The sequence below is a fragment of the Rhinopithecus roxellana genome, chromosome 12 (genome assembly GCF_007565055.1).
Source record: "Rhinopithecus roxellana isolate Shanxi Qingling chromosome 12, ASM756505v1, whole genome shotgun sequence".
In the NCBI taxonomy this organism is placed as follows: Eukaryota; Metazoa; Chordata; class Mammalia; order Primates; family Cercopithecidae; genus Rhinopithecus; species Rhinopithecus roxellana.
Window position 1 is genome coordinate 15,877,614 of NC_044560.1, and position 21,797 is coordinate 15,899,410.

Here is a 21,797-nt window from a genome sequence, read left to right on the forward strand (position 1 = left end):
AGGGCCCAGATCATGCCTGGCCTAGAAGGCCATGGTAGGGAGTTCGGATTTTATTCAAAGTATAATGGGAAGCAGTTGGGAGGTTTTAAGCAGGAAAATGACATTATCTGATTGACATTTCCAAAAGATGGCTCTGGCTTCTAGGTGGACAGTGAGGTGCCAACAGAGAAGATTGGCCATAGAGAGAGAGCCCTGATAGCTTCACTATCATGAAGCCATTCTCCCACCAGTGTCCAGAACTTCTAGAATGTTCTGGCCCTAAGATGGAGGAGGGAGCTTGAGGAGGGCTATGGTAGGCAGCCTGCCTGGGGACAGAGGCACAACCATTCAGCAGCCACAGGCTATTCTCTGAGGCAGCCAGGGTCAGGGGGTCTGAAAGCACTGCCTCGGGGATACCTGCCTCCCTTGCGTCACAGTGACAGTGGCTGGACCATGCCGTTCCCCCAGCCCTCTACTCATTCTTCAGGTTGGAGCTTAGGATTATCTTCTTCAGGTTGCCTTTCCTGACTGTGCTACTGTGTTCCCCTCCCCCACTAGAGCACACATCACCCTGTGTGGCAATTCCCTGTTTACATGTCTGTTTTCCCCACTTGACCATAAGCCACAAGGGGGAGGGGCTCTTGTCTTATTCATCGTCATTATTCATGCTGCTTATTGAAGGTGTTACCTGCCACAGAGAAGACCTCAGTAAATATTTGTGGACTGAGTGAGTGAATGAATGAGTGAGTGAACACTGCAGGATGGTTTGTCTCAGGTAACAGTCCACTTCACTAGTGTCTGCCTGAAGCTCTGTGTATAGAGGGATTCTCTGAATGCAGAGGTTAGGAGTTCTGGGATCTATTGGACACATCTGCCATGTGCTCAGGAGGAAAGTATAACACAAGGATCAATTAGTGATGTCTATTCCCGGTACTTATTGGCAACTTGCTGCACTCACCGAGGAGCTGTGCCTCTGTCTCAGAGCAAGGCTGTATTCAAGATTTTGGTGGTGGTTGCTGGAATGACAGCGCCTGCCAGGTGCTGTAGCCCTGTGCCGACCTTGGGTGGTCTGCTGATCTCTCTCCATCTCTCGTTCTAGCTGTCCCTACCTGGCCCGCAAGCTGACCCTTGCCATCCCCATCATCGCTGCCATCCTCTTCTTCTTCGTCATGAGCTGCCTGCTGCAGACAAGCTTCACCGACCCTGGGATCCTGCCCCGGGCTACTGTCTGTGAAGCAGCCGCCCTGGAGAAACAGATCGGTGAGGTTTCTACTCCCAGGCGAAGCTGGGTCTCCATAGCTCCACATTCCCTGACTTGGGAGGAGGCCTGGTTTTCTCTTCCGAAACTTTACTAGGAACTGGGGATGCAGTCGTGAGCAAGGCAGGCTGGAGCTGACACTGGCACAGAGGGAGACAGATGATCAACAAGTGAGCAAATAAGTAAGCAAGAAATGCTGGCCAGCAAAGGCCCCGATGGCAGCCAGCGTGGAGCTGAGTAGTTCTTGGGGGCCAAGCACTGTTTTAAGCTCTTTATATGCATGATCTTATTTAATCCCCCAGTAATCCTATGAGGTAGGTACTGTTGTTATTCTCCTTTTACTGATTAATTAAATCAAGGCAAAAGAGGGTCCAAGATCACAACGTAAGTAGAAGAGCTGGGATGAGACCTCAGGCCAGAGCCCCTGCTCTTAAATATTCATATACACTTATTCATGAACTCATCAAACATTTATTGACCCCCTACTATGTGCCAGCACTTTTTTAGGTGTGATATAGCAGTGAACAAAACTGACAGTATTGCCTGTCCTCATGGAGATTGACAGTTGAGGAGGAAGGAGACAATAAACAAACAAATAATTAAATATCTACGATATCAGACAGAAGAAAGGAGAGAGGGAGGATGAAGGCTGCAGGGAGGTGTGTGGTTTTACATAGGGTGGCCAGGGAACATCTTGTGAAGGAGGTGACATCTGAGCAAAGAAGCACCGGCCTGAATAGATGAGGGCTTGAGCATGGGGTTATCTAGGGAAGAGCCCAGTAGGTGTTGGGGATTGGGCTAGTTTACGTTAGGTGGTCAGGGGAGACCTCCAGGAGGACGCGGCACTGGAGATGAGTGTGGTAGAAATACAGGGATCTGGGAACAGTAAGGCCAAAGCCCAGAGTGGCAAACAGCCTGGGTGTGTGTGAGGAACGGCAGTGGCCAGAAAGACCCTGTGCTCCCAGGCAGCCCACGTGGCCCTTGATTCCTTTCAGACTGCTGTGTGGGTTCCGGGGTGGCGGGCCACTGGGGATGGGTCCCTAATCTCAGCTTGCTGCACCCCAGTTCCTTCCTGCTGAGAAATGACGTGGCTACTTGCACACTTTGGGGGTTTCCGGTCCGTGGTTAGTTCCTTCCCCTAACAGGATGGTGTTCACACAGGCTTTTAAACACCCAGCTGGCCCTGAAGACATCTAGTGGCCTGTAAATGTCAGAGCCCTGCTGTATCCATCGCTAGAAATCATTTCACTAATATTCTGTGCAGCAGGGAGGGAGGGAGGGCGGGCAGCTGGAGTGGATGTTGTCTGGGCTATGTCTGCTCTTTGTCTCATTCCTCTGCCCGGCCCCATCCTCAGCCATGCCCACGAGCGCCACCTCATCTTGCCTACATCCAGCTTCCTTCCCTCTCAAACTCTGGGTCCCTGGCCACTCCTTCAGGATCCCACAGTCTGACCTGGGCTAACCCACCTGGCAGCTGGGAAGGCCCAGCTGTGCCCCGTTCTTCCTCCCCTTCAAGTCAGGGCTAATCATGAGGCAGGATTATTGTCCAGCTCAGCCGGACCCAGAGGTCTGGCTGCCCATTCTCGGCCTCCTGTGAGCTGCGTGGATCACAGTGATTATCCCCACAAATCTTCACAACAGCCCAGTGAGGGCGACCCTGTTAACCAGTTGTACTGATGGAGAAACTGAGGGAGGTGATCACAGGGCCAGGGATAAAGGAGCAGAGACGGAGTGTGTGCCTCTCACTCCCAAACCCCTTGCTTTCTCTTCTGAGATGGAAGCAGGGACACATCTCCTTCATCCTCTGTCTCCACTTGTCTCCTGTGCTCTGGGAAGCCTTCCTGATCCCGGTTGGGCCAAGCCTTCTATGGCACATTCCCAGAGCACCTTTTCCTTCCTTCTCTGAACCTGTGCTGCAACGGTGGTCATTACAAAATTGTTCTTTCTGCTGGCCAGTGAGGGCATGGAATTCCAGCATCTTGTTCACCTTGTCGCCATGTAGAAGGCTCAGTGACGTTGGCTAAATGAGTAAATGAATAACTGAAGAATGGGTGAGCTTCTGTGAAGGCCCTCCTTGCTCTGTCAGGGTGAGGAAACAGGACATCTCCCAGTTGGGCATCATGGGTTTGTTCATGTGTGTGTTAATTCTTTTTTTTTTTTTTTTTTTTTTTTTTTGAGACGGAGTCTTGCTTTGTTGCCCAGGCTGGAGTGCAGTGGTGCATCTCAACTCACTGCAAGCTCTGCCTCCCGGGTTCACGCCATTCTCCTGCCTCAGCCTCCCAGTAGCTAGGACTACAGGCGCACACCACCACGCCTGGCTAATTTTTTGTATTTTTAGTAGAGACAGGGTTTCACCATGTTAGCCAGGATGGTCTTGATTTCCTGACCTCGTGATCCGCCCGCCTCGGCCTCCCAAAGTGCTGGGATTACAGGCGTGAGCCACCGTGTCCGGCATGTGTGTGTTAATTCTATATGCTGACCCCTGACAGCAGAGTGAAGGCGGGTGGGGGCCAACAATGAATCTGATAGGAGCTTCTCTCATGGGTTTCAAATGAGTTGGCCCCAGATGTTAGCCCTGACCAGCCACTGCCAGTGAGATCAGGCTTCAGAAGAGGGTCAGAGGAGTCAAGAGCATCTTCTGCCTGGGGGACTGGAGAAGCTTCCCTGAGAAATGATGCTTGAGCCACGCCTTTAAGTTTGGGTGGAATTCAAGCACAGGAGCTGTATGGAGGCAGCCCTTCAGGCAGACAAAGCTGAGGGAAGAGAGGGTGGCAGAGGGAAGGAGGAGGGATGGGAACGGGCCACTGAGCAGTCCATGTTGGCTGGAATATGAGGAGCACTTCAGATAGTTAGGGATCCTAGGGATATTCCCGTTGGAAGGATGGGGTGGAATCAATCTTGTAGGGTGCTGAATGTCAGGGCCTAAGACTTTTCTTTAGGAACAGGTGCAAAGTGCAAAAGTGGCATTTTGGGGGCCTTTGAATTCTCAAACTTGAATAGAAGCCAAATTTTCAGGTGTGACCAGGAGACTTCTAACTAACTAAAGTAAAACATATTTCCCAGGGCTAGCGCAGTGGCTCATGCCTGTAATCCCAGCACTTTGGGAGGCCAAGGTGGGCGGATCACAAGATCAGGAGATTGAGACCATCCTGGCCAACAATGGTGAAACCATGTCTCTACTAAAAATACAAAAATTAGCTGGGTGTGGTGGCACATGCCTGTAATCCCAACTACTCGGGATAGGCGGAGGCAGGAGAATCATTTGAATCGGGAGTCGGAGGTTGCAGTGAGCCAGGATTGCGCCGCTGCACTTCAGCATGGCAACAAAGCGAGACTCTGTCTCAAAAAACAAAAAACATATTTTCCTGAAAATGGTGAGGACTAAGATCACTGAACCTTTTCCAGAAGGTTGGGAGCTGTCTCTGAGGCAGGTGGTGCTGTTCATGTGAGCATGAACTGATTACCTGGTCCTAGACTCATGTAGACAGTGTGGGCTTTTCCCTTTGGTCCCCCAGCCCAGCAACTCCAGCCCAACACGTCTGGCCCAGGGCTCCTGCCCTGTAAGGACAGTCTGAGGTAGAGTGACCAGCTCTTCCCAGTTTACCCAGGACCACCTGGAAAGTCTGCTGTCTTAGGAAACCACTCAATCCCAGGAAAATCAGGGCACTCGGTCACCCTCGTCTGAGATCCTGTCTTGCCGGCTGATGGGCTGTACAGCTGGCTCACCCTGCAGGCTCTAGGCAGTTGGAAAGAAGTAGGAATATTGCTCGCAGAAGCTCCTGGTCTGATGGGAGGTGATAGAGACATCCGAATCCAAGTGACAGATGCTCACTTAGACCCTGTTACAGTTCACAGGTCGGACGCAGAGGCTGCGTCTCTCTCCACTGCCCTGCACCAGCTCCCAGACCCCATCTTCTCCGTCTCCAGGACGTCTCCGCCCACTTTCCCTGGACAGTCCTGAAGCCCACTTCCCCTGGACAGACCTGCCTCGTGTTCCACCTGAACTGGCTCAGGGCTGTGCAGAACAGGCCCCCACTGGGCCTTTCCCTTCAATTGTAGTTATATTTCCAAGATCCAAATTTGTCCCCCCCCCCGCCCTGTCCCCCCACAAACCCCACAGAATTTGGGTGACTCTCTGGTGCCCTCAGTACTGCTTCCTGGATATTGGTGATATGAGTCCAATCTTTGTGATTTTTCCTTCTGCATTCCACCTTGTACCTTGATTTCTTTAGTATTTTCCTCTAAATGGCTCATCTTTAAATATATGTGTATAATATATATATTTCATATACGTTAAATATATTAAATGTTTATATATTTTATATGCATAATATATTTAACATATTTAATATGTATATGTTTGACATATTTAATATGTATAATATACATTTAACATATATTTAATATGCATAATATGTATTTAGCATATATTTAATGTATAATATATTTAACATATATCTTATATATTTATATATATATATATATATGTTTTTGTTTTTGTTTTTTGAGACAGAGTCTTGCTCTGTCACCCAGGCTACAGTGCAATGGCGTGATCTCAGCTTACTGCAGCCTCCACCTCCTGGGTTCAAGCGACTCTCCTCCCTCAGCCTCCCAAGGGGCTGCAATTACAGGCATGCACACCATGCCTGGCTAGTTTTGTATCTTCAGTAGAGATGGGGTTTCACCGTGTTGGCCAGGCTGCTCTTGAACTTCTGACCTCAGGTGATCCATCTGCCTCAGCCTCCCAAAGTGCTGGGATTACAGGCGTGAGCCACTGTGCCTGGCTCCTCTTCTATCTTGAAAACTCACTCTGAAACTAAGGCAAGCTGCAGCCTACCCCCGCCACCGCTCCTCTCCTACCGGTCCCTGGCACCCCCAGCCACGCTGTGCACTAGATGCCTTAGTGTGTTTGCTTGTGCTTGTGCTGTCCTCACCTGCCGTGGTGAGCCAGAGTGCTCATTCTTTCTGATCCAGCTTTGCTGCCACTTCTTTTGTTGCTTGCTTTTTTAAGATGGAGTTTTGCTCTTGTTGCCCAGGCTGGAGTGCAATGGTGAGATCTCGGCTCACCACAACCTCTGCCTCCCGGGTTCAAGCGATTCTCCTGCCTCAGCCTCCCGAGTAGCTGGGATTACGGGCATGCACCACCACGCCCCGCTAATTTTGTATTTTTAGTAGAGACGCGGTTTCTCCAAGATGGTCAGGCTGGTCTCAAACTCCCGACCTCAGGTGATCTGCCTGCCTCGGCCTCCCAAAGTGCTGGGATTACAGGCGTGAGCCACTGTGACCGGCCCCTTACTTTCTTTTTAAATTATTTTTTGTAGAAACAGGGTCTTGCTATGTTGCCCAGGCTGGTCTCAAACTCCTGGACTCAAGCAGTCCTGCAGCCTCACCCTCCCAAAGTGTTGGGATTACAGGCATGAGCCACTGCACTTGGCCTGTTGCTTTCTTGAATGCTGCTTCCTGCCTCCACCCCACATATTTCCCTCTGTGTTCTTGAGGCATTGAGTATAGACACCAGTAATGTCATTAATTGAATAGCTATTAGATTGATATTATATTATTTCTGATTTGTGTAAAATTTTACAGGGTTGATGTCATCATTACCCATTCTACAGGTGAGGAACCTGAGGCTCAGAGACTGACCAGTTTCTTCAGGTCACAGGCTAACAATTGGCCATGCCAGGGTTCAAAATAAGATCAGGCAGGCCCAGAGTTACCACACAGAGGCACTGCCTTGTAGGAGGACTCTATTTATCCACTTCTGTCTGACTCTGCCCTCAGGTGGGCTCTTCCTGTATCCACAGGCCTAGCACTAAGCCTGGTATGTGGTAAAGGCTCCATGAGCCCAGAGATGGACAGAAGTGGTCTGGGAGGATTGTGGTGACCCAGCACTCGAGGCCTAGGAGCTGTGGCTGACCTTGAGCTGGCCTTAGAGGCGAGGAGACTGCAGTCCTTTGCCGGTGACAACAATGGAAGGGCAGAGGGCAGTCAGGGCCTTCTTGGCAGCCCACAGCCAGCCCTGGGGAACTTCCACGGCCCCAGCCTTTCAGGCTGTGACCCCAAAAGGCCTGCCTGCTCCTCTCCAAGAGCTGTCTTAGGGTGGGGAAATTCCTTTGCCCTCACAGCCATTCAGTGATGAGGAGCCTTGCCTTTCCTCTCATTTTCACATCCTCAGAGCTTTGGTTTCTGCCTGGAAGGCAGCAGGAGGGCCTTGCTAGCATAAGGGCACCTTTTTACTTGGAGAAGAGCCTGGCATAGCAGAAACAGCCCTGGAGTAGATCTTAGATTCCCTGAGGGCAGGGATAGCATCACTTATCATCACTCCCTTCTTTCCTCTTTTCTACAACAAATATTTTTTGAACATCTGCGGTATGTCAGGCAGGCACAGGGTGAATAAAACCAATATCTTTGGCTCATTTCTATGAATTTGCCCCTTACCTTCCTGCCGCCCCCAGACCTTGTACAATAACTTGCACATAGTAGGTGTTCATGTGTGAAAGAGTGAACAAATGAGTGCCCTGGAAGACAAGGGTCCTAGTTTCAGCGCCACCTTCTATTATTGGAGTAAACTCTGTTTTTCATCTGTAACTCACAGGCATGGATCCCCTTGCCCAGCCCAGAGGAGTCTCTCTGATTGAGTGAGACTGGGAATGTCAGTGCACTTTGAAAGTCACTTTTCTCTATTGAAACTGAAGAGACTTGAGTCTTTTGGTCAGGAATGGAGAGTGGACTTGCTCCAGGTGCTTATAAGCTGCCATCGGTAGTGGCTGCCGGGAGGAGCAGGTTGAGGAGGATTCTGAGGCTGAGTCTTGGACGGTGATTGGTCAGCACTGTCTGATCTGAGAATCAGCAGTGGGAGAGCTGCTTGTTTTCCCCCATGCAGAATGCAGCCCCTGCAGAGCCTCCTTTGCCCCAACTCTGGTGACTTTGATTTAGCACCAGGCGGACCCTTGCTCCAGCATGACACAGCGCTCTGCCTCGCCTGGCTCCTGGCAGCCTCAGGAAGCCAGAGTACAAAGCTTCATTTGCAGAGTGCTGGAGAGAAAGAAGCCTGGCTGATGGAGGCCAGAACATGCTTAGCAGTTCCCTCCCTGTCCTTGGGGGAGGCTTGGGTTCCCCTCTCCCCTGAGGAAGACCTGTGGGATTCCACTAAGGATTCCAGTAACTTCTCTCAGTGCTGGAGAGGTCTGTGGCTGTCTTTCACTCACAGACAGGCTGTGTTCTGAAGTTTTCTTCATAACTCCATTGTTTGTTTGGAATGCTGTGTTTTGTGGAAACAACAGTCATACTAATGGCTGATATGTGTTAAGCCCTTGTCAAGTGCTAGCCACTTTGCTACAGCCACTTGGTGAATTCTCACCTAATCCTTCCAGCAGCCTTCTGAGGTGGACTCAATGATGTTCCATTTTATTTTATTTTTTTGAGACAGTCTTGCTCTGTCACCCAGGCTGGAGTGCAGTGGCACGATTTCAGATCACTTCAACCTCCACCTCCCAGGTTCAAGTGATTCTTCCTGCCTCAGCCTCCTGAGTGGCTGGAATTACAGGCGCCCGCCACCACGCCCGGCTAATTTTTGTATTTTTAGTAGAGACGGGGTTTCACCATGTTGGCCAGGCTGGTCTCGAACTCCTAACCTCAGGTGATCCGCCTGCCTCAGCCTCCCAAAGTTCTGGGATTACAGGGGGTGAGCCTCCACATCCGGCCTTTTTATTTTAATTTTTAAATTTTTTTTAGAGACACAGCCTTGCCCTGTCACCCAGGCTGGAATGCAGTGATGTGGTCATACCTCAGTGCAACCTTGAACTCCTAAACTTTCCCTTCAACTGTAGCTATCTCTTGTTAGGTGGTTTCTTTTTTTTTTCTTTTCTTTTCTTTTCTTTTTTTTTTTTTTTTTTTTTGAGACGGAGTCTGGCTCTGTCGCCCAGGCTGGAGCGCAGTGGCCGGATCTCAGCTCACTGCAAACTCCGCCTCCCAGGTTCACGCCATTCTCCTGCCTCAGCCTCCCAAGTAGATGGGATTACAGGCGCCCGCCACCTCGCCTGGCTAGTTTTTTGTATTTTTTAGTAGAGATGGGGTTTCATGGTGTTAGCCAGGATGGTCTCCATCTCCTGACCTCGTGATCCACCCGTCTCGGCCTCCCAAAGTGCTGGGATTACAGGCTTGAGCCACCGCGCCCGGCCTTGTTAGGTTGTTTCATCACCACCTTGACTTCCTGCCTCAGTCTCCCATGTAGCTAGAATTACAGGTTCATGCCACATACAGCTATTTTTTTTTGGAGGGAGGGACAGAGTTTCACTCTTGGCGCCCGGGCTGGAGTGTAGTGGTGTGATCTCGGCTCACTGCAACCTCCGCCTCCCAGGTTCAAGTGATTCTCTTGCGTCAGCCTCCTGAGTAGCTGGGATTACAGGTGCCCACCACCACACCTGGCTAATTTTTTTTTTTTTTTGAGACGTAGTCTTGCTCTGTCACCAGGCTGGAGTGCAGCGGCGGAATCTCGGCTCACTGCAACCTCCGCCTCCCAGGTTCAAGCAATTCTCCTGCCTCAGCCTCCCTGGTAGCTGGGACTACAGGCACGCACCACCACACCCAGCTAATTTTTTGTATTTTACTGAAGACGGGGTTTCACCCTGTTATCCAGGATGGTCTCGATCTCCTGACCTCGTGATCCGCACGCCTTGGCCTCCCAAAGTGTTGGGATTACAGGCGTGAGCCACTGTACCTGGCCCACCTGGCTAATTTTTGTATTTTTAGTAGAAATGGGGTTTCACCATGTTGGCCAGGCTGGTCTCGAACTCCTGACCTCAGACAGGTGATCCACCCACCTCGGCCTCCCAAAGTGTTGTGATCACAGGCGTGAACCGTCACGCCCAGCCCACATACAGCTAATTTTTTTAAATTATTATTTTTATAGAGATGGGGTCTCACACTATGTTGCCCAGGCTGGTCTCAAACTCCTGGCCTCAAGCAGTCCTCCTGCTTCAGCCTCCCAACGTGCTGGGATTACAAGCGTGAGCCACCATGCTTGGCCTTCCATTTTATTTATTTAGCAGGTGATGGCACAGAGAAGTTGAGTGACTTGACCCACCTCACTCAGCTAGTAAGTGATTGGACCGAGATTTATACCTGTATGTCTTTCTGACTCCAAAGCCTATATCCAAGTCAGGAAGGAAGCAGTGAGTGGGGAGCCATAAGCTGGGACTCTGGGGCCTGTGGGACAGGATTAGGGGTTTGGTTTGGAGTAGTATCACCAGCTTTGAAAAGAGCTGCTGAGCGTTCTGCATCCTGGAGCGTCATGGCATGAACAGTTGGTCAAGAGCAATGTCAGGGGCTCCTGGGAGGTTAGTACTGTGCTCAGGGCTGTGGAAGCATCTCATTCAGCCCTCACCACATCCTATGAAGGTGTGACTTCACCCATCTCCATTTCACAGATAAAGAAACTGAGGTGGCCGGGCGTGGTGGCTCACCCCTGTAATCCCAGCACTTTGGGAGGCCGAGGTGGGTGGATCATGAGGTCAAGAGTTCAAGACCAGCCTGGCCAACATGGTGAAACCCCGTCCCTACTAAAAATACAAAAGATTAGCCAGGCATGGTGGCGGGCACCTGTAATCCCAGCTACTCGGGAGGCTGAGGCAGAGAATTGGTTGGACCCTAGAGGTGGAGGTTGCAGTGAGCCAAGATTGCGCCACTGCAATCCAGCCTGGGCGACAAAGCGAGACTCCATCTCCAAAAAAAAAAGAGACAGAAAGGGTTCCCCTTTATTGCCCAGGCAGGTCTCAAACTCCTGGCTTCAAGCAGTCTTCCTGCCTCAGCCTCCCAAAGTGCTGGGATTACAGGCATGAGCCACTATGCTTGACCCTGTGAGCTAATAATAGCTCACACTTGCTAACCATTTGCTTTGTGCCATTTCACATATATTGATTAATTTAATCCTCACAACAACCCTGTGAAGGGGAGCTACTATTGTTTCTATTTCAGTGATTAGGGAAACTGAGGCACAAAGAGCTTATATGATTTTTTAGCAAATGATATTATCAGGAGGAACCCAGCTGGGCGGAAGTGGAGCTAGATTCATTAACTATTCTACCTGTTATTCCTGTTTTACAGATGAGAAAACTTAGGGTCAGAGAAGTTCATTTGACTTCAGCCTTACACACTACCAGTCAATGACAAAACCAGGTTTCAGAGTGTGACCATTGGCCTCTAAATCCCCAACCCTTTTTCATGCTGCCCATTTTAGGGAAGAAATGCTCAGATGCTTAGTTGCATTTTAAACATGCTGTAGTCAAGGTGGTGATGAAACAGCCTAACAAAGGTTTATTTGGTAGTTGAAAATGTGAGACTGGAGCATGTTTGCTTCGCTGATATATGCCAAGTGCCCAGAATTGTGCCTGGCGCATTGGCAGGCACTCAGTAAATAATCATTGGAGGCAAATGGCCAAACTGGAGACATTATCTGGCAAACAGTGCAATGGAAGCAATGACAGGGTACATGGTGTAGGGCCGGGGGTACAGGCTGCCCCAGGAGACTCAGACTTCTTTCTGGAAGGAACCACTGTTCAGGTCCTCTGCCCTGGGGTACTCAGAGGCTCAATGGGTGGAGTTTTGGGCTTTGCATATGACACACCTGGGTTAGAGTCCTGCTCTGCCGATATAACAGGACAGGACCTAAATAACTTACTTAAATCTTTCTTTTTACCTTTCTTGCTTTTTTTTTTTTCCTTCTTTTTTTTGAGACAGAGTTTCACCCAGGTTGGAGTGCAACGGCGACTTCTCAGTTCACTGCAACCGCAACCTCCACCTCCTGAGTTCAAGCGATTCTCCTGCCTAAGCCTCCCGAGTAGCTGGGATTATAGGCATGCGCCACCACGCCCAGCTAATCTTTATATTTTTAGTAGAGATGGAGTTTCACCAGGTTGGCCAGGCTGGTCTCAAACTCTTGACCTCAGGTGATCTTCCCATCTCAGCCTCCCAAAGTGCTGGGATTACAGGCGTGAGCCACCGCACCCAGCCTCTTTTTTTCTTTCTTTCTTATTTTTTATGGAAGTATAATGGGCTTACCAAAAGTACACAAGTTGTGACTGTGTGCAGTGGCTCATGCCTGTAATACCAGCATTTTGGGAAGCCGAGGTGAGTGGATGACTTCAGATCAGGAGTTTGAGACCAGCCTGGCCAATGTGGTGAAACCCCATTTCTAACAAAAACACAAAAATTAGCTGGTGTAGTGGCACATGCCTGTAATCCTAGCTACTCAGGAGGCTGAGGCAGGAGAATTGCTTGAACCTGGGAGGCAGAGATTGCAGTGAGTCAAGATCATGCCACTGCACTCCAGCCTGGGCAACAGAGCAAGATTCCATCTCAAAAAAAAAAAAGTATAAAAGTTGCAAGTGTTCTGTCAGATGAATGTCCACAAACTGAATGCACACATGTAATCAGCACTGAGATCAAGAAACAGTATATGACTGGCATCCTAGGAGCCCCCTCATGCCCCCTTCCAATCACTGTCACTCTCCAAGACTAACCACAATCCTAATTTCTAACACCGTGGATTACTTTTGTCTATTTTTGAACATTTTGTATTGTATGTCTGATTTCCTCACTTTACACGGTTTGTTTCGTTTTGTTTTGTTTTTTTTGAGATGGAGTCTCACTCTGTCACCCAGACTGGAGTGCAATGGGTGATTTTAGCTCAATGCAACCTCCACCTCCTGGGTTCAAGCAATTCTCCTACCTCAGTCTCCCGAGTAGCTGGGATTACAAGTGCGCACCACTACGCCTGGCTAATTGTTGTATTTTTAGTAGAGAGGGGGTTTCACCATGTTGGCCAGGTTGGTCTCGAACTCCTGACCTCAAATGATCTGCCCTCCTCAGCCTCCCAAAGTGCTGGGATTATAGGCATGAGCCACTGCACCCAGCCAGACAATGTTTATGAGATTCATTAATATTACTGTGTGTAGTTGACGATGGTTCAATTCTCATTGCTATATAGAATTCCATTGTGTGAATATACTACTTTTTGAAAACATTCATTCCACTACTGGGGCGTTTGGGTAGTTCCAGAGTTTGTCTATTATGAGAATCATTGCTGTGAACATCTTTGTGCATGTCTTTCAGAGTACATTATCTCATGCACGTTGCTGTCGGGTAGATGCCTGGGAGCAGGTTTTCTGGGCGTGCGTATGTTCAGCTTGGGTAGCTGTTGCCAAACAGTTGTCCAAAGCGGTCATATGAGATTTGTAGTTGCTCTATTTTTTTGCCAACACTTGGTATGTTTTATTTTTTTTCATTTTAGCCATTCTAGTGCGTGTGTCATAGTAGCATGTTGTAGTTTTAATTTGCATTTCCTGGATGACTAATGAATATAAGCACCTTTTCATGTGTTTATTGGCTGTTTGGACAGCCTCTTTTATGAGATGCCTACTTAAGTCTTTTGTCCATATTTGTATTCAGCTGTGTGACTTTCTTACTGACTTACAGGATTTCCTTACATGTTCTTTTTTTTTTTTTTTTTTTTGAGACGGAGTCTCGCTCAGTGGCCCAGGCTGGAGTGCAGTGGCCAGATCTCAGCTCACTGCAAGCTCTGCCTCCCGGGTTTACGCCATTCTCCTGCCTCAGCCTCCCGAGTAGCTGGGACTACAGGTGCCTGCCACCTCGCCCGGCTGGTTTTTTTTGTATTTTTTAGTAGAGACGGGGTTTCACCGTGTTAGCCAGGATGGTCTCGATCTCCTGACCTGGTAATCCGCCCGTCTCGGCCTCCCAAAGTGCTGGGATTGCAGGCTTGAGCCACCGCGCCCGGCCATTCTTTTTTTTTTTTTTTTGAGATGGAGTCTTGCTCTGTCACCTAGGCTAGAAAGCAGTGGCGTGATCTCAGCTCACAGCAATCTCTGCCTCCTGGGTTCAAGCGATACTCCTGCCTCAGCCTCCCAAGTATCTGGGATTACAGGCATGCGCCACCATGCTCAGCTAATTTTTGTATTTTTAGTATAGATGAGGTTTCACCAGTTTGGCCAGGCTGGTCTCGAACTCCTGACCTCAGGTGATCCACCTGCCTTGGCCTTCCAAAGTGCTCGGATTACAAGCGTGAGCTACAGCACCCAAACCTTTACGTATTCTTGATACAAGTCCTTTGTCTTTGTTAACAAGATGTTTACAAGATGTAAACATATTGTAATTATCCACTCCTGCTCTAAAAGATTACTTCTTCATTTTTTTTTTTTTTTTTTTTTTTTTGAGGCAGTCTCTCTCTGTTGCCCAGGCTGGAGTGCAGTGGCATGATCTCAGCTCACTGTAACCTCCACCTCCTTGGTTCAAGCAATTCTCATGCCTCAGCCTCTTGACTAGCTGGGATTACAGGCTCCCACCACTATGCCCAGTTAATTTTTTTTTTTTTTTTTTGAGGCGGAGTCTCGCTCTGTCACCCAGGCTGGAGTGCAGTGGCCGGATCTAAGCTCACTGCAAGCTCTGCCTCCCGGATTTACGCCATTCTCCTGCCTCAGCCTCCTGAGTAGCTGGGACTACAGGCGCCCGCCACCTCGCCCGGCTAGTTTTTGTATTTTTAGTAGAGACGGGGTTTCACCGTGTTAGCCAGGATGGTCTCCATCTCCTGACCTCGTGATCCGCCCGTCTCGGCCTCCCAAAGTGCTGGGATTACAGGCTTGAGCCACCGCGCCCGGCCTGCCCAGTTAATTTTTGTATTTTTAGTAGACATGGGATTTCACCATGTTAGCCAGGCTGGTCTTGAACTCCTGACTTAAGGTGATCTGCCTGCCTCAGCCTCCCAAATTGCTGGGATTACAGGCTTGAGCCATCGCGCCCGGCCTCATTCTTTTTTTTAATCATCCAACCCAAAAAAACTCTTCATTCTTTTTTTTTTTTTTGAGATGGAGTCTCACTCTGTTGCCCAGGCTGGAGTGCAGTGGCGCAATCTCGGCTCACTGCAACCTCCACCCCTCCAAATTTAAGCAATTCTCTGCCTCAGCCTCCAGAGTAGCTGGGATTACAGGTGCGTGCCCGGCTAATTTTTTTGTATTTTTAGTAGAGACAGGGTTTCACCATCTTGGCCAGGCTGGTCTTGAACTCCTGACCTCGTGAGCCACCCGCCTCGGCCTCCTAAAGTGCTGGGATTACAGGCGTGAGCCTCTGCCAACTCTTCATTCTTTTAATGATTACCTTTATGTGAAAAAAATTTTTACTTTTGATATAATACAGTTTATCAAATTGCTCTTTTATGATTAGCCCCTTTGCGTCTTTTGTTTGTTTGAGACAGGGTCTTGTTCTGTTGCAAAGGCTGGAGTGCAGTGGCACAATCATAGCTCAATGTAGCCCCAAATTCCTGAGCTCGTGCAATCCTCCTGCCTCAGCCTCCTGAGTAGCTGGGACCACAGGCATGAGCAGCCATACCCAGCCACCTCCATACGAATTTTGGAATGAGTTTGTCAATTTTCTTTTTTTTTTTTTTCTGAGACGGAGTCTCGCTCTGTCGCCCGGGCTGGAGTGCAGTGGCCGGATCTCAGCTCACTGCAAGCTCAGCCTCACGGGTTTACGCCATTCTCCTGCCTCAGCCTCCCGAGTAGCTGGGACTACAGGCGCCAGCCACCTTGCCCGGCTAGCTTTTTTTGTATTTTTTAGTAGAGACGGGGTTTCACCGTGTTAGCCAGGATGGTCTCGAACTCCTGACCTCGTGATCCGCCCGTCTCGGCCTCCCAAAGTGCTGGGATTACAGGCTTGAGCCACCGCGCCCGGCCCCTACTGGGATTTTTAACTAGGATTATGTTGAATCTGTAGATTAGGGAGAATAAATTATTTCATAATATTCAGTCTTCCAATCCACGAATACGCTATATCTCTGCATTTTTTTCCTCTTAAATTTCTTTTTTTTTGTTTTTTATTTTTTTATTTTTTAAAACCAGAACATGTATTGCATGACTAATCGCTGACATTCTTAAGATGAACTGGATGCTGCAGCAGCTGCCCTCTTGGGTTAGGTGTTGTTCCTTCACGGAATCCATGCCTGAATCTGCGGTATACAATTTTCAGGTGCCTCATTCGACCAGTTCCGGTGGTATTTCGTCTTTTAGCCTTGGCACTCCAGTTATACTTTCTCTTGCGCTTGGCAGGGTAGCCACATTTGCCACAGGTCGACTTCTGAAGGTGGTAGGCCTTAGAGCCACAGCGGCGGCCCAATATGTGCGTCTTACTGCGACACTTTCCAAACGATGACGTTCCCTTCGTCATCTCGCTTCTGCAGCCGAGACCAGAGAGCCCTCTTAAATTTCTTATTATGAAAATTTCAAACATACAGAAAAGCAGGAAGGATTATAGTACAACTAATTCTGTACATTCATCATCTAGATTGAATAGTTGTTGATAGTGTGTCTTATTTGCGTATATATGTGTGTGTGTGTATATATAAAATAACAAAAATTAGCTGGGTATGATGGCATGTGCCTATAGTGCCAGCTACTAAGGACGCTGAGGTGGAAGGATCATTTGAGCCCAGGAGTTCCAGGCTGCAGTGAGTGTGAGCCAGGATCGCTCCACTGCACTTTAGCCAGGGTGAGAGCATAAGACCCTGTCTCTAAAAACAAACAAAAATTAGGGAGCAGTTGGCCAATTTGCTCTTCTCAAACTATTTCATAGTAAATTATAGACATCATAGATACTTTACCCATAAGTATTTCAACATATATCTTAAAAGTCTAAGGATAGTCTCCTATATAATCACAATTCCATTATCATACCTAAGAAAATTAATTGTTCCTTAATTTTTTTTTTTTTTTTTTTTGAGACAGAGTCTCCCACTGTTGCCTAGACTGGAGTGCAGTGGCACGATCTTGGCTCACTGTAAACTCCACCTCCCGGGTTCAAGTGATTCTCCTGCCTCAGCCTCCTGAGTAGTTGGAACTACAGACGCCCGCCACCACATCCGGCTAATTTTTTGTATTTTTAGTAGAGACAGACTTTCACTGTGTTGACCAGGATGGTCTCAATCTCCTGACCTCGTGATCCGCCTGCCTCAGCCTCCCAAAGTGCTGGGATTACAGGTGTGAGCCACCGCACCTGGCCAATTGTTCCCTAATTTTTGTTTGTTTTTAGAGACAGGGTCTCATGCTCTCACGCTAGCTAGAGTGCAGTGGAGCGATCCTGGCTCACGCTCACTGCATCCTGGAACTCCTGGGCTCAAATGATCCTTCCATCTCAGCATCCTTCGTAGCTGGGACTATAGGCACATGCCATCATACCCAGCTAATTTTTGTTATTTTTTATAGAGATGGGGGTCTTACTATTTTGCCCAGGCTAGTCTTGAACTCCTGCGCTCAAGCAATCCTCCCATCTTGGCCTGCCAAGGTGCTGGGACTACAGGCATGAGCCACTGCATTCGGCCTGTTTTTTTTTTTTTTGAGACAGAGTCTAGCTCTGTCGCCCAGGCTGGAGTGCAGTGGCGTGATCTCAGCTCCCCACAAGCTCCACCTCCCAGGTTCATGCCATTCTCCTGCCTCAGCCTCCCAAGTAGCTGGGACTACAGGCGCCCGCCACTACGCTCGGCTAATTTTTGTGTGTGTTTTTAGTAGAGATGGGGTTTCACCATGTTAGCCAGGATGGTCTCGATCTCCTGACCTCATGATCTGCCCGCCTTGGCCTCCCAAAGCGCTGGGAGTACAGGCATGAGCCACCGCGCCCAGCCCTAGTTTTTAATCTATAGTCAGATTTCCACAGTTGCCCTCCAAATGTCTTTCATTGCTTTGTTTTGTTTTGTTTTCAAAATAAGATCCATGATGTATTGCATTTCTTTATGTCTCTTAAATCTCTTTTAATTTAGAATCATCTCCTGTCTGCCTGTCTCTCTCTCTCTTTTTTTTTTTTTTTAAGACAGGTTCTGGCTTTGTTGCTCAAGCTGGAGTGCCGTGGTGTGATCTTGACTCACTGCAGCCTTGACCCTCCGGGCTCAAGTGATCCTCATGCCTCAGCCTCCCCAAGTGCTGGGATTATAGTCGTGAGCTACTGCACCTGACCTCCTCTCTCTTTTTATAAATGACATTTACTTTTGTTAGAGATCAGGCCAGCAGTCTTATAGATGTCTCATGTTCCAGATCTGACTTTTTCCTCATTGTGTTACTCACTTTGTTCCTCCATCTCCTGAACTTCCTGTAAACTGGGACATAGGTCTAGGCTTGATGAGATGCAGATAAACCTCGCTGGCCAGGCACGGTGCCTCACTCCTGTAATCCTAGCTGTTTGGGAAGCCGAGGTGGGCAGATCACCTGAGGTCAGGAGTTCGAGACCAGCCTGGCCAATGTGGTGAAACTCTGTCTCTACTAAAAATACAAAAGTTAGCTGGGCATGGTAGCACACTCCTGTAATCCCAGCTACTTGGGAGGCTGAGGCATGAGAGTCGCTTGAACCTGTGAGGTGGAGGTTGCAGTGAGCCGAGATCACGCCATTGTACTCCAGTCTGGGCAACAGCATGAGACTCTGTCTCAAAAAAAAAAAAACAAAAAAAAAAAAACAAAACCTCACTAAGCTTTCTGGGGGTCTCCTTCTCTGACAGCCCTTCTTAGAGTGGGTAAGGCCGGCAGGTGTATGAACAAGTATGTAAAGTTTTAGCATAGCGCCTGGTACAGAGGCAGTCTCAGTACATGGTGGCAGCTCCTAATACTTGTCCCTGCCTTAGGCCAGACATTTTACTCCAATGTTTGTTCCTGGGAACCTGTTACCCTGAGGATTCTCCTGGACTGGCCAGGCAGTAGTAGCTTTCCCCTGCTGGGGATCTGGGCCCTGGGCTGCCTTGGCCATTCCCCATCTTTCTCTCCTCCTGCCCTCAGACAACACAGGCAGTTCTACATACCGGCCGCCCCCTCGGACCCGGGAGGTGCTGATCAATGGGCAGATGGTGAAGCTGAAGTACTGCTTCACCTGCAAGATGTTTCGGCCACCCCGAACCTCACACTGCAGTGTCTGTGACAACTGTGTGGGTAAGTAGGAGGCAGCAGGGAGGGATGCAGGGATTCCTGAGAGAGACTGAGTCCTGGGGGTGGGAGGACGTCACGCATGGGGATGGTGTGGGCAGGGTCTGAAATACCCAGGGCTGGGCAGGGGGACTGGTTCACCCAGATTTGCCCTGACTCAGGAGGGCCCAGGGGAGGGGCCCTCAGCTTCACCAGGAGTGTTTTGGCTTCAGCTCAGGATTGGTGGATTCCTTCCCCCAGCTCGGAGGTGCGGGGCAGACAGAGGGGCCTTGAACTCTTCTCCCAAGTTTCAGCCCGGTCCTCAGGAGGTCAAAGCTCCCAGGAAACAGACTGAAATAATAACATCCCAGATGTGTTTGGGCCAGAAAGAATGATTTCCTGTCCAGTGGCCCAGGGCGCCAGCTGTACTGAAAGACTTTGATCTGATTCCCAGGGTTGAGAGGGACAAGCATCTGGGAACAGAGGCATTTAAGCTGATGAGGTGCAGAGGATGTCACCACTGGAAACGGCTCCTGACCCTACAGCTGCCTGCAGTGGTTGTTTTGTCCCCTCTCCCTGCCCTCCAGAGGCTGTGTAGTTCTGATGGGCACCAAGGGTGGTCCCCTGGAAGGGTGCTGTAAGGGAAACACTGCGTGAGAGGGCCCAGGTGAGCTGAGCCACAGTGACTGTGCACAGTTCCTGGGGCAGTGAGCTCATCATGCCAGCTCAGTACTCCCTGAGCAAGAGAACAGCAGGGAGCACCCCATGACGGCATGCAGCAAAGGGGGTGACTCAGTGGGCACCATTCATCCCCGAGGAGCTGCCCCTCCCACCCCCTGCAAAGGGCGCTGGCTTTGGCATGAGGCCTGCAACGGGCTTGTGACCCACATTCCCACAGGGACTTCCTTTACCAGAGTCTGGGTGTGCCTCCACCCCCGGGGACAGTGTGCAGGTGAGCTCAGCCCTTTGACCTGGCCTGTGATGCTGGCTGGCTGTGAACCACATTGCAGCCCAGCCCCTCCCTGGGCCGCTAGTCCTAGAGCAGGGGACAGGGGTTATTGACTGTTAGCATGTGGTTGGGATGGTAGACCAGGTGACAAGTACTTTTGTGAGTCTTTGTGCCGGCACTGCTCCGGATCCTGGGGAGTCAGCATGGTGTGAGACCAGCACAGCCCCCCTCGCCCATCTAGCTTACAGTCAGGTAGGGCTGATTGGCCAATCCAGTAATTATAAATAAGCATAAAAGCACACATGTGCAGAGGGCCACAAAAGAGAAGTGATGGAGCAGATAACAGGGGCCCCCCACCTAGTCTTGGATTGGAAGAGACTTTCTTAAGAAGGTGGTTTTGCAGCTGAGACTTGAAGGAGAAGTTCCAGTTAACCAGGTAAAGAGACAGGAGAGAGTGTATCAGGCAGTGGGAAATGGTACACAAAGGACCGCAGGCAGGTGTGTCCAAGGCCTGGGAGCCAGCTGGTGCTGCGAGAGTGAACGGAGTAGGAAAACAGCAGCCATGGTTGAGGCTGCCAAATGCCTGTGCTGGCTGCAGGCCATCCCATACTAACCCGTCGCCCCTTGCCCTTGTCCAGAACGATTTGACCATCACTGCCCCTGGGTGGGCAACTGTGTGGGGAGACGGAACTATCGCTTCTTCTACGCGTTTATTCTCTCCCTCTCATTCCTGACGGCCTTCATCTTCGCCTGCGTGGTCACCCACCTGACGTTGCGTGAGTTGGGGGTGAGGGCAGCGGGGGAGTGGAAGGGGCCAGCCAGCAAGCTCAAGGGTCAGCAAGCTTCAGCAGTCACTGTCCCTCTGAGCTTGTCCTCTCCTGTTTCTTTCTCCCCAGGTGCTCAGGGAAGCAACTTCCTCTCCACTCTGAAGGAGACACCAGCAAGATATCCTTTGTCAGCTAGAGGACACTCCAGTGGGAACTGAGATCCCTTCACTGGGTGGGTCCCATGCCTCATCCTCTAATCAGAGGGGAACAGCATACAGTTCACATGTGTCCTCTAGAATCCAGTGTACCAGCTCCTCTGTTCACACCCAGGCAAGAGCTGATTCTAAATAGGGCATTGTGGGGCCGGGGGGTCCCCGTCTTCAGGGGCCTGGAAGAGAATATGTCCCTTAAGATGCCAAGCTCCCTGGACCATGTCATGCCTGAGGCTCTTTATGATTGGAACCCTCAGTTTTGTCTGCCATCTGTCACTCTCACCTTGTCTGGCTCTTGAGTGGGGTCCTGACCCTTCCGTGGGGCCCAGGAGGTGATCCTGCTAAGAAGTAGGGACTGGGCCACAGGAAGGTTCCAAAACTTCTCAGCTCTCTGGGGAAACAGCTTCATGGAAGGATAGGTGAGACAGACCAGGTGTGGCTGGGAGGCTCCCCACCCTCCACCCATTTAGGTCCTTAACTGCCCTCACCGTGCTGGAGTTGGTCATCTGCTTCTTCTCCATCTGGTCCATTCTGGGCCTCTCAGGGTTTCACACGTACCTCGTCGCCTCCAACCTGACTACTAATGAAGACGTGAGTAAATCTGGAGCCACCCCTCATTCTAGGGCAGCGCCCTCAGGAGGAGGCAGGGTTGAGGGAGCCTGAGGCAGCCAAGCGCAGTCCTGACTCAGG

At 49.8% G+C, this 21,797-nt stretch overlaps 2 protein-coding genes across 2 annotated transcripts in view; one reads left to right on the forward strand and one right to left on the reverse strand.

Moving 5' to 3' along the window:
• ZDHHC18 (zinc finger DHHC-type containing 18) overlaps window positions 1-21,797 on the forward strand; it is a 33,614-nt gene that overhangs the window by 4,575 nt on the left and 7,242 nt on the right. Inside the window, exons 2-6 of the mRNA XM_030941882.1 lie at window positions 1,079-1,239; window positions 19,057-19,206; window positions 20,767-20,904; window positions 21,025-21,073; window positions 21,596-21,698. Of these exons, the coding sequence (XP_030797742.1) occupies window positions 1,079-1,239; window positions 19,057-19,206; window positions 20,767-20,904; window positions 21,025-21,073; window positions 21,596-21,698 (601 nt within the window). The remainder of the gene's footprint in view (window positions 1-1,078; window positions 1,240-19,056; window positions 19,207-20,766; window positions 20,905-21,024; window positions 21,074-21,595; window positions 21,699-21,797) is intronic.
• Window positions 16,269-21,797, reverse strand: part of GPN2 (GPN-loop GTPase 2) — a 48,441-nt gene continuing 42,912 nt past the window's right edge. Inside the window, exon 5 of the mRNA XM_030941884.1 lies at window positions 16,269-16,475. Within this exon, the coding sequence (XP_030797744.1) occupies window positions 16,465-16,475 (11 nt within the window). The 3' untranslated portion in view covers window positions 16,269-16,464. The remainder of the gene's footprint in view (window positions 16,476-21,797) is intronic.